At 28.4% G+C, this 12,811-nt stretch overlaps 1 protein-coding gene across 2 annotated transcripts; it reads left to right on the top strand.

Annotated features, from left to right (window-relative positions):
- Nucleotides 1-4,174: 4,174 nt before the first annotated feature.
- On the top strand, nt 4,175-9,789 carry LOC107496523 (mitogen-activated protein kinase 20). 2 transcript variants are annotated; one of them, XM_016117794.3, is made up of 10 exons: nt 4,175-4,800; nt 6,012-6,420; nt 6,647-6,774; nt 6,917-6,976; nt 7,256-7,405; nt 7,505-7,660; nt 7,842-8,053; nt 8,163-8,264; nt 8,839-8,951; nt 9,100-9,789. In XM_016117794.3, exons 1-10 carry the CDS (start codon nt 4,777-4,779, stop codon nt 9,552-9,554), a joined length of 1,809 nt encoding a protein of 602 aa, XP_015973280.1. In that variant the 5' UTR covers nt 4,175-4,776; the 3' UTR covers nt 9,555-9,789. The 2 variants fall into 2 exon arrangements, with proteins under 2 accessions (XP_015973280.1, XP_020982828.1); XM_021127169.2 differs by lacking the exon at nt 4,175-4,800 and adding an exon at nt 5,392-5,508.
- The last annotated feature ends 3,022 nt before the right edge of the window (nt 9,790-12,811 follow it).

Genomic DNA, 12,811 nt, shown 5'->3' with positions numbered 1-12,811 from the left:
AATCAACCCTAAAGAAAGAAAAATAAAACACCAGAAAAGGATAGACCCTCAGAGTAGTTAATGCTCAATAGTGTGAAAGCTTGTAAAAATTTACGCAAGGGGAGGTGTGAGAAAACGTAAACGTGAAACACGGTTTGAATATGAATGTAATTAATTATTATGAATTTATTATGCATGTGGCATGTCGCGTAATATAAGTTTGTGCTTTGAGTGCAAAGTACACTACTCCTACCTCATACTGCTCCCATATGCCTTTAATTCTTTAATTTGTTACAGTAAAGTATAGAAAAATTTGAGAAAAAGACAAATCGATTTCTGTTTTTTTGTTTTCAGATATTTAAGTTTTTAAGAATTTAAAAATATATTTAAATCATTGATCTTTTTAAAATTTGGATATATTGATTCCTGAATTTAATTTGTTCAATTTTAAAAATTCTCTTATGTATGTATCGTATCAATAAGGTTAATACAACGAGAATTATGTTTGATTTTTCCGTTAAATATGATAGATCAAGTGAACATGAAAGATCAATATGTCCAGGTTTTGAAAAGATCAATGACTTAAATATATTTTCAAATTCTCGAAAATTTAAATGTCTACCGATCAAAAAATTAAATGCCTATTTGTCTTTTTTTCGAAAAGCTTTTAGATATTTCAAAAATATGGAATACGTTAATAATTTTAGTCATTAATTTCAACCATAAAATTTATATATAATATATAATTGAAATTGATAACTAAAATTACTAAAATATATAAATATTATTTAAATATTTAAAAACTTGAAAGTAGGGATGCAATACAATTATTACTATATAGACTAAGAGCAACGCATTTCACTACTAATTTGCTATCAACGGTTAAATTAGAACAAATTATATAAATAAATAAAGTATAATTCAAAATTACTTAATAATAACATTACTAAAATAATTAATACTTTGATTTTATACTTATTCTATATAAATAATTACAAAATGTAGGAATTTTAAATTTATACATAAATTACCGTTATAGAATGTAGAGATTTATATAAAAATTGACTAAGGTCATAAATCATTAATTAGGGTTAATATAATTGATTAAAATTTTTTTTATTTATATAACATTTATTCTTGTCAAATCAAATAATTAATATAATTGATTAATTATGGTTAATATAGTCAAATAAAATATTAAATAATTTAATATGTATTTCAAACAAATCAAATAAATAATTATTTATTACACTTTTAAAAATCATTAATCAAAAATATATAAGATGAAAAACTTAATGCAAATTTAAAACAAAATTAATTTATTTATTTTAGTCAAATCAAATAATTAATTAGTTAGGTAGTGTTTGAAAATAGGGATGGGAATTATAACTCAATATTGTGTTTATTAGTTAGAGATAATAACTAAAATTTTAGTCTCAAGATATAAAATTTCAGATTTTCGATCCTTTCACTATCTCTAAAAAGTGGGAATATATGCAATTGAATTTTTTAGAGATAGAAACTAAAATTTTAGTAACATTTATTTTCAAAATTAACTACATTTAAATTTTTAAATTCTAAATCTAATTCCACTTTTCTTTTTTCAATAAAATATTACGATATATATAACTCAATCCTGTATACTTTATACTAGATTTGGATCCTCTAAAGTTTGAATTTCACTTTAGAGAATAAAGTGTAATCTTCTATCCTTGAATAGTTTCTCTTTCATATTTATTCTTGGTCCCACATATAAAATCAATGATGAGAGATCACACTTTACTCTCTAAAGTGAAATTCAGTTTAGTCTAGTCTCAATTATAAAATCAATAATGAAAGATCACACTATACTAGATACAATACAAAGATTTAGTTTAGTCTATATATTTTAATTTCTGTCTTTTAATTTTTCTTCTAAACACAGTTTTATAGCTTAGTTATTGAAATCAAACAAAATATTCAATAATTTAATACTTATCTCAATTAAATTAATTAATTAATTAATTAAAATATATTTAAATAAATCAAATAAAATAAATCAAGAAATACTTTTAAAAATATACTACGTCAACTATATTATTAATTGAAAAAAATCTAATTTTAATAACATATAATAGATAATAGATAAAATTTATCTATTTTATGTTCTAAATTTATAAATTAAAAAATTTATATTAAAAATATAAAAAATTAAATTTATAATATATTTATTCTGTATTTATTAAAAAATTAAAGCGTTTTATTAATAATAAATTTATTATGCGTCTTATAGAAATATGTTAACTAAACTCTAATGGAGAATAGAAGGCTTTTAAATAAAGTTTTCTCTGATGAATTAATTGATTGAATTAAGAAGTGTTCGAATACTCATTTTAATTTAAATTTCACAATTAAAAAATTACAATATTATGAAGAGATTATTATTTGCATTCAGATTATATACATGGACATTTCTTTTCCTAAAACTCTCCATTTATTAATTTCTTGTTCTTCCCATATTTTGATGGCCACGATTGTTGTAATCTACAAGTTTTCTTCAACATCATGTGAACTTTTTCATTGATTCATTAAAATGACTGAAAATGGCACCATTATGGAGTATGTGGTCAGAGAATTTAAAATTGAAAGTGAAATATGAGGCACATATATCTAGTAAATTATGTTTACATGCATATAGCTAGTTATTGAAAAAAGGCTTTCTAAGTCAATGTCACTATAAAAACTATAAATATAGCTATGAGTAGTATATTTTTTGTTTTTAAATTATTAAAAATTTTTAAAATATTTTTAAATTTTATTTTATTTTAATTTTGTCATTAAAATTTTATTTAAATTAAATATATTTCTAACAACTAAATTTTTAAAAAGTTTTTATTTGTATTAAATATATTTTGTACATTTAAATTTTTAGAAAATTTAATATTAATCTAACAATAATACATGAAAATTATACTTTATTTATTTGTTTTGAGAGTTGTTCTTATAAAATTATTGTTATTGAATTGGTCTTAAATTTTTTAAAAAATTAGTCACATGGATATATTTGATGCAAATCGAAAATTTTTCGAATAAAATTAATACAAAATAAAACTTAAGGGTATTTTTAAAAATTTTACCAAATTTCAAAAATAAAAAATATTCTTTACTCTATAATTTTATATTTACATTTAATTATGTAATGTTACGTTAATAAACATAAAAACAAAAATTATTATAATTAAATAATTATATGAAACTTTTTACATTATTCATTCCTACCTATATATTATGTTTTGTTATCGCTATACCCACTTGAGAATATAAACAAAATTAGTGTACAATCATTTTTTTAAAATACCCTTGTAAAAAAAGTTATTTTTCTAATTTCATTAGTAAATTCATAATATTTTAGTTTTAATATAACATATTTATCATCTTAACTAATATTAAATTTATTATTATTCATATTTAATTTATAAAAGATAAATTAATAACGTATTAATTCCTATAATGCACTAGTTTACATAATTCAAATAAAATTCTATTAGAAGAAAATGCATACAAAAATATATTCTCTCTGTTTTATAATATATATTCCAAAACAAAAATAAAATAAAAGAAAAAACAATATCTTAAAAATAAAAATAGTAGAAAATTACACGATTAGAAGAAATTCATATCATATAAAAAATAAATTTTAGTTTTTATTACACTTACTTTATATATTCAGCAATGAAATAGTTTACTACCTTTTTTTTAGAAAAGAAAAATCGATTTTTTACCTATCAAATATGTCACATGTTAAATTTGCTTAAATTTTTATGTTTATTTTAAAAAATTTAATTTTACTATACCGGCAGTATAAAATAAATTTTATATAGTCAAACAATTATATTTATTTTTTATGTATTACATAATTAAATATATGTATAAAATTATTTTATAATTTTAATGTATCAAAATTAATGACATTATTTCCTTCCTTCCTTTTTCTTAGAAAAAGAAACTAACCTGCCAACCTTGCCACGTGTCAGAAACATAACCTGCCAACACAGGGAAGAGTACAATACAACATGTTACACAGTAACAGTACTAGTATCTGACACTTGTCTCCCACAAAATGAAATTACAATAATACCCTCAACACCATCTGAAAATTACACTTATACGCCACTTAGTACATTATGCTCCGTATCTTGTACGTTTTTGGATAAGGAAACAACGCAACACAACAAACACAAGCCAAGCACCAACCCTTTTAGCTTTAAGCTCGCTTTAACCTTCAAAAACCTCTCCAAATTTTTCACCTTTCTCTCTGTGTCGGTGTGCAGGATCAAAACACGCTTATATTATAATTCTCTGTTAGTACTGTGTCTCAAGTTTCCCTCTTTCACCTCTCAACAACCTCAAAACGTGTTCTTGTTGTGGTTTTGGTGTTCCAGAGCTTCGATCCTTTTCTGGGGTGTGTGAAAGTTTTCCAAAAATGAGAGCTTTTTTGTTGCAAGGTTGGAGCTTCATTACTTAATGATCAAGGGTTGTTGTGGTGGCTATTGGTTCCGTGATTTTGTGAGCTTTGTGCCGGAACTGGAGTGCATGTGGGGTCTCATTTGGATTCTATGTTCGTTGAGGGATTTGGGGAAGAGAATAGTGAGTTCGGATTGTGGTCTTGTGATTCGAAGTAGGGGTAGGTGGGGCAAATGTGGCTGAATTCTCTCTGAAACAACATTTTTTTTGAGAAGCTTTGTGTTTTTCGTTCTATAGGGTCATCCTTTTTTGGAATTGGAAGCTTTTGTAGGTGTTCCCACTTGCCATATAAGAATGCAGCAAGATCAAAGAAAAAAGGTGGATTTTTTACAAGTTTTTATTACATATTTGAGTGAATGATGAACAATGAAGATAGCTTTTTATTGTTTTGATTAGTTGAATTATTTAGAGGATGATGAATTATTTGTTTTTGATTATGTTTGATGTGAATTTTAAGTACTTTGAGGTATGTGGTTGAGGTTTAGGAACATGTTTCTATATATGCTGAGCTGGTTCAATGTAGGGGCCATGTTATCTCTTTTTTTCTGATATTAAGTTTAAGTACATACAACACGTGATGTAATTTTTCTGTCCCCAAAGTGTTTGTTACTGTAGTAGGATAACGGCATGTTTGGCAAATCTTATATTTCACCATCGTTATTTTTGTTAGAAATTACCATCTATATGTGGTGTTCATAGGAGGTTGTTCTTTCAACTTCAATCTATCTACCCCTTTTGCTTTTCTTTTTTTCTACGTCTTGTGTTATGCACTTATGTGCTGTACACGCTTGAGCTGCATTATCATCATCATCATCAATTCAGCATACATGTTTGACTCTCCAAAAATCAGATTGTAGAATGAGTGAAATGAGAAGAACCGGTTGATTGTAGAAAGAGAAAAAAGCTTTTGGCTTTTTGATACATGTTTGACTCTCCAAAAATCAGATTGTAGAATGAGTGAAATGAGAAGAACCGGTTGATTGTAGAAAGAGAAAAAAGCTTTTGGCTTTTTGAAGTTAGAGATTGGTTTGTGATATATATTTAGTGGTTCTAATATTCTATGTGCTAAAGTTTGTGCTTCTTTTATGGGTTGTTATGTTAATATAGTTAGTACATTGGAGTGAGGAGTTGTATTGAGACAATTTTTCTCTTTATGTTTATTATTTACATTGTTTATTAGTTTGTTTAAGTTATTCAATTGTATCATTCTATGCTTGACATGATCATGTTCCTGCATATGTAATCTATCCTCTTTTTTTGTCTATGATTATGTAATGCTGTGGAAGTTCCTTTATGTAAATTTTAACAAACGTACAGATTTGTATTATGTCTATTAACTTTAATGGTGAGTCCTGAGATATCTCCAATATAAATTTTCTGGACAGCCAAGAATGCTTACAGTTTTCGTTTTAATTTCTATTCATCGCTTATGAAAATTTGCAATCGCTTTGTTGCCGTAGCTTGATTGGAATCAATTTTGGATTTGCCTGATTTTGATTTGTGGAATAACTTGATTATCTTTGCTACAGAGTTCAATGGAGATGGAGTTTTTCTCTGATTATGGGGATGCCAGCCGGTACAAAATTCAAGAAGTCATCGGGAAAGGAAGTTATGGTGTTGTATGTTCAGCTATTGACACTCATACCGGTGAAAAAGTTGCAATAAAAAAGATTCATGATATATTTGAGCATATATCGGATGCTGCACGCATTCTCCGGGAGATAAAGTTGCTTAGACTTCTTCGACATCCTGATATTGTTGAAATCAAACATGTCATGATGCCTCCTTCTAGGAGGGAATTTAAGGACATTTATGTTGTTTTCGAGCTCATGGAGTCGGATCTACATCAAGTCATTAAAGCCAATGATGACTTGACAAAGGAGCACTATCAATTTTTCCTTTACCAGTTACTTCGAGCATTGAAGTATATCCACACCGGTATATTTTAATATCTTTTAATATCTAATAGTTACTTCTTCATGCTTGATCTTATCTAAATGCACATCGTGTTGTTAATGTATCATTGCTCAGGCACTTGTCTTAAGAAAGATGTTAGGAATGTGCAAAATATGGTTTCTATATGTGGTTGATGATGCTTTGCTTTTTCTACAAGTTTCTGCCTGATGTCAAAATTGCTCATCTAACACTTGTCTACTCCATGCAGCAAATGTCTATCATCGAGACTTGAAGCCAAAGAATATACTGGCCAATGCAAACTGTAAACTTAAAATCTGTGATTTTGGGTTAGCAAGAGTCGCTTTCACCGACACACCAACAACAGTATTTTGGACGGTATTGCACTTTCCACATGATCTCTGTTCACTTTCTACCTTTCTTTATACCTATACCTTGTTGGAGAAATTTTTTTCATTTTTCATATAAAAATTCCTGGGGAAGTATGGATGATATTTTCTAACTTAATTCACATCTATAGGATTACGTTGCGACAAGGTGGTATAGAGCACCGGAGCTTTGTGGATCATTTTACTCAAAGGTATGACTTTCTCAAAGATCCTTTTTGATTGTGTATAAGTCGGAGAGAAAGTACATATGTGTAGTCTTGTTTCGTTATGCCGGCATTCATACTCATTAGCTTTGTGTGTAGAAATTGCAATTGCTTATCAACCCATGATTCATGCTTTCTGTTGTCTTCTTTTCCATCATTAGCTAAATGTAAGCCCTGAGATCAATCTATTATTAATGGATAATCTACTAGCTCTATCTGTTTCTGTTAGTTTTCTATCGCATAATGAGCTAACATATTGCGGTGCAGTATACTCCGGCAATCGACATATGGAGTATAGGTTGCATCTTCGCAGAAGTATTATTAGGAAAGCCACTTTTCCCTGGAAAAAATGTTGTCCATCAGTTGGATCTGATGACCGATCTGCTTGGAACTCCTTCGCTGGATACTATATCCCGAGTAATTCTCCCTCCATAAAAGGACCTCTGAATTTCTAATTGTATTGCTTATTTGTTTCCACTAACAGTATTGTTCTGCTCGTGATTCTGTTGGATGTAGGTACGCAATGATAAGGCTAGGAGATACCTAACTAGTATGCGGAAGAAGCAGCCTGTGCCATTTGCACAGAAGTTTCCTAATGCAGATCCTTTAGCACTACGACTACTTGAAAGATTACTTGCCTTTGACCCGAAAGACAGGCCTACTGCTCAAGAGGTTTGTTATATTGTGCTCCATTTCTTTGTGTATGTTGAAAACGAATTTAGTTTGATAATCAACTGCTTCATGATTTTCTTTTGAAACTCTAGAAGTTACAAGAGTGATGTAGAGCATCCACATTCATAGAATTATGTTGACTTGCTTGCTTAAGATATTTAAAGTTTTTTGGTTTTTTCAGGCATTAGCTGATCCTTACTTCAAGGGATTAGCAAAGGTGGAGAGGGAACCATCCTGTCATCCTATCACGAAAATGGAGTTTGAATTTGAAAGGCGAAGAGTCACAAAGGAAGAAATCCGAGAGCTAATTTTTCGTGAGATTTTAGAGTACCATCCCCAACTTTTGAAAGACTACATAAATGGAACGGAGAGGGCTAATTTCCTTTATCCAAGGTTAGTTTGTTATGTTACCATTTTTCATTGGTAATTTGGTATTCATATTTGATACTTCCTTCTCGAATATTTTCTCGTTAACCTTCATTTGGTGTAATATATCCTACAGTGCTGTTGATCAATTCAAAAAGCAGTTTGCTCATCTTGAGGAAAATGGTGGCAAAAGTAGTCCAGTTATGCCACTTGAACGAAAACATGTATCGCTTCCAAGGTGATTTGTTAATGCAGAATCTCATTTGAGTTTTACTGCTTATTTGTTTGCAACAATTAATTGTCAACACAATGTTACTTTAGTTGAGCAGTATCTACTGTGATAAATTTTAAGATGACTAGATTAGATTCTTGTGCATATGCAACAGGAAACCAGTCTAGAGCATCTCATTCTAACTATGCAATTTAGCTCTAATTCAATCGAATCCGGATGCTGTTACATAGCAGTACATAGTGTCATAGTATTGTTTATACCTTATGGGACATTGCTATTTTTTCTATGTAGATGTTGATGCACTTTTCTAAGATTAAGTAAATACAAAATGACAACCATGGTGAGCGAGCGAGTTGTGACATGCGATAGTTGTGCATGTTCCCTGTCTGCCAATGTTTGTTTAAGAAGCTAGGTTTTTACATGGTATGGAGGGACAATATCATTCATAGGAGGACCTAAATTATCCCTCATTCTCTTAATGCCGTCTCATGATAACTGTTCTCATTCAATTCATAAGGATCATAATTTGATAGTTACTTGTTCATACTTAGGTGACTTCATTTGATTTTACCATTGATAGGTCAACGGTTGTTCATTCGAATATGGTAGCCCAAAAAGAGCAATCAAACAATGCTTCGAGCAAAAACCGGCAACCGGCCGAGGAATATAATAACAATCAAAGAATTCCACCAGGTATGTGATTGCAATCATCATAGTTTATAACTTTCTCCGTCCCTCTCACTATATATATATCCAGAGATACATTGATCCGAGGATATACCAAAAGTGACGGCGACACCATCAGTAATATAATCGCTATTCTCGACGTTTTTATCTTCAGCAAAACCCGGGAAAGTAGTTGGTCCCGTTGTCCCGTATGAGTATGGTAGTATCGTCAAGGACTCTTTCGATCCGAGGACATTCATCAGAGGTTCTTTTGTTCCTTCTCAAACCGTTCCTCCCACGTACTATTACCAAAGATCAACCGCCGGACACCAAGACACCGAAAAGGGGTTGCCTTTGAAACCAAAACATGGCCCTCAGCAATGTGGAGTGAATGCGAAAATAGCACCAGACATAGCCATCAACATTGATACTAACCCTTTTTTCATGACAAGGGCAATAGGAGTGAACAAGATAGAACAAGATGATAATAATAATAACCATAGAATAGCCATTGACACGAACTTGCTTCAATCAAAAGCTCATCAATATGGCGGCATTGGTGCTGCGGCCGGTGCCACTGCTCATAGAAAGGTTGGACCTGTTCAGTATGGCATGACAAGGATGTTCTAAAAGAAAGGTTTGTGTTGTGAATATTGTGGCTGTGTGTGTAGAGAAAAGAAAAAGGTTTCTTGTTAATGTAGTAACTACAATATTTGGTGGTGTTTTCTCCTTTCTTGCTTCTTTCTTTCTGTGTAAAAAATGACATGAGTTAGTGCCTTCCCTAGAAAGCAAAGCTTTTTTTCTTCCCTAGAAATGATGTAAACTTTGGTTACAACAATATGAATAAATTGGGATGTTTTCATCACTTCACACTGCATACTAAGCACATCTAATGTGTTCTTTGGGAATATTAATGACTTAATTTGTTTCTTATGTGTATTTTTGAAGTATTATTATATAGAATTTAATTTTGATACACTGTCAGTATAGAACCGTTTTATATGTGCATCTAATCACATAATGCTATATTAGCAAAAATAATTATCTTTCATATTGACTGTGTGAATGGTCATCCAGGAAGACGGTTGTGATTGTACGATTGTATAAAATATTTTATACTGTCAGGGCATCAAAATTAAACTTTTATTATATAGTAAAATTAGTGATTGTGAATGATTTTAGAAGTGTTAGTTTTTTCTTAGGAAAATAGACAAAATAAGCTCGAGTGTGAAGTCAACACAGGAAAATTTATTCTTTTCATCATGGCATAAGGAAAAATCTTGAATAGACTTCTTTTCTCTGCCTAGAATTGACATATTTTGTTTTTGTTGGGATATTTGGATCTTGTGGCTGATAAGAAAAGTCAGCTATCTACAAATGAGTTGAAAAATGGTACATTTATTCTAATAAAACTAAATAGAGATTGAATAACATTGTTAAAACAAAGTAGACGCCTAATAAAACCAATAAACCATGTACATTCCAAAACAAAATCTCTAATAATAAATGGATTTTAATTTACTATTATTATTTTTAAAAATGGCTCAAATTATACTAAATTTTCTCACTTACCTATAAATATATTTATCCTTGAAATTGGTTTGGTATATGCTTATGCACCACTATCTTTAATAATAATAAAAGAGAAAACTCTTGAAAACAGTAATTTTTAGTATTTTTTTTTCATTATTTGGCCAGTATAAATACTAAATTATCTTTAACGTCTCTAATAATAATAATAATAATAATAATAATAATAATAATAATAATAATAATAATAATAAACGATGTTATTTTACTTAGAGTTGTTAAGTGCATACATTGCTGATATTTGATCACAATTCACAATTATATGAAAATTTTATTTGCATTGATTTTTGAAAACTATATATCCCCTTTTTTCAGCAGAAAACAAATTAAAGAATGTCAAACAAATAAATAAAAAATAAAAGAAAAAATGAAAGAGAGTTATTTGAATGTGGATACATTTTGGCATTTACTTCATATGCAATGGAAGCACCATTGCTGCAAACTGCAGACAGCGGGACCTCACAGATTAAAGTCTGAGTGAGTTCATGTGCTCATCATTAATTAAGAGATTAATTAAACTGCTTCAAATTAAAATCCTCATTCCTACTTTCTTTATTTGTGCACTGAATTTTTATTATTAATATTAACTGCTATTATTGTAGTAGGTTTTGTTCTATTGATTAATTAACGTTACTTGTTTAACTTCTCTTTATCTTGTTTTAAACGTTTTAATTTTATGGTGTTCTTCTTTATGCACAAACAGATTGTTCTTAGATTTAAATAAGGTCATTAATTCAATATCAATATGTTTCATATATATAAGATATGGTATCATATCATCATTATTATTTTGTTTTTTTTTTTTACGATATCTCTCAATCCGATAGGTTAATAATTAATTTACGGCAAATTTAAATTCTATTTAAGAATTTATTACTGGCGGACATAATTCGATTTAAATAAACTAGAGACTTAATTACTAGACCAACCCAAATTGATTCATATTATCATCACTTAAATTGTGCTTAAACATGCACGTCAAATAATTATTATTTTTTCAAGAGTTTAATTTTATGTACTAAGTTACTAACAATGTAAAAGATTTTATAAGCATCTAACTAAATTTATATATTTAAATTTTTTTAAGTAATGAATTATAATATTGGTAACTTTTGCAGATGTGATAATATATAATTAAATGATTGTATAAAATTTTTAACCTTTCTTCTCTTTAAACATCAACTGGACAAAATAAATAGAAAAAAAATTTGTTTTGCCTCTTTTAAAAGAAATAAATACTTTTTTTTATTTTGTAATTGACCCTAAATGTATGGATGCATGTATAAACAATAATCTTTAATTAAAAAATAATGAACACCAACAGTGAAATGTAATATATATAAATATATATGGATGTATAAATTATAACCTTTAATTAAAGCAAAAATTAGACATATATATATTATTCCATTTTAAAAAATTTAAGAATAAAATTTTGGCCCCCCTATAGTTTGTGTCTAGCTTCGCCCTAGCCTTCTATGTAATAGTCAGAGGAAAAAAAAAAAGAAAAAAAAAGGAAAAAAAAAAGAAGAAGAGTATTTCATGATGCTCCACTAGAGGCCTACCATGTGAAAGACTTTGATTTCCTTCATAAAGATGATTTTGGGCATCTTTAATTTCTTACAAACAATGGTAAGTAAGAATGAATAATAGATAGATATAAGCCATAAATCTTATTCAAACATAACCATCATTACATCATATGATGCTACATTAATAAAATTTATACACTATTTTTAATAAAAAGAAAACTAATATGTGAGTTTGAAATAGATGATGATGATAGCTATATGTTAAGAAAAAAAAAATAAAAAACAAACAAACAAACACTGGTCCAATAAGTTAACATAGAGACAAACTCACTTGAATATCCACACATTTTTTATTTCAATAAGATTATTATTAGACACAAAGTAGATATATGTATGTATGTGATATTAATTGAATTATAAATGCATGGCTCTCTGATCAGAATAACATTTTTCGTACAAAGAATAATGGGAGGTACGGATCCTCATTAGCACCAAGGAAAGAAGAAAAGATCGAGTATTAGAATGGAAAAACAAAAATAATGTAAATATAAAATAGTTTTATTATTTCAAAATTACCTAAATATATAAATTTAACAAAATAATTATATAACAGAAACTCTAAGAAGTCAGTAGTTTTTAATAATTTTAACAATTATTTAGCCAGTATAAATATTAAATTATCTTTAACAAATAAATTTTACTAATTTATATGTATAAATTGTATTGTCTCATGTGTATAAATTTCGATAAATATAAATATAAATT

This window comes from Arachis duranensis, chromosome 7, assembly GCF_000817695.3.
Source record: "Arachis duranensis cultivar V14167 chromosome 7, aradu.V14167.gnm2.J7QH, whole genome shotgun sequence".
In the NCBI taxonomy this organism is placed as follows: Eukaryota; Viridiplantae; Streptophyta; class Magnoliopsida; order Fabales; family Fabaceae; genus Arachis; species Arachis duranensis.
Note: the sequence above shows the minus strand (reverse complement) of the source record. Positions and strands in the feature narration are given on the sequence as shown.

Excerpts from the sequence above, each read along its gene's own strand:
- LOC107496523 (XM_016117794.3), top strand. The coding sequence starts at position 4,777 with ATGCAGCAAGATCAAAGAAAAAAG. Across the intron at positions 7,661-7,841 it reads ACAGGCCTACTGCTCAAGAG|GCATTAGCTGATCCTTACTT; the intron begins GTTTGTTATATT and ends TGGTTTTTTCAG. Across the intron at positions 8,054-8,162 it reads GCTAATTTCCTTTATCCAAG|TGCTGTTGATCAATTCAAAA; the intron begins GTTAGTTTGTTA and ends TATATCCTACAG.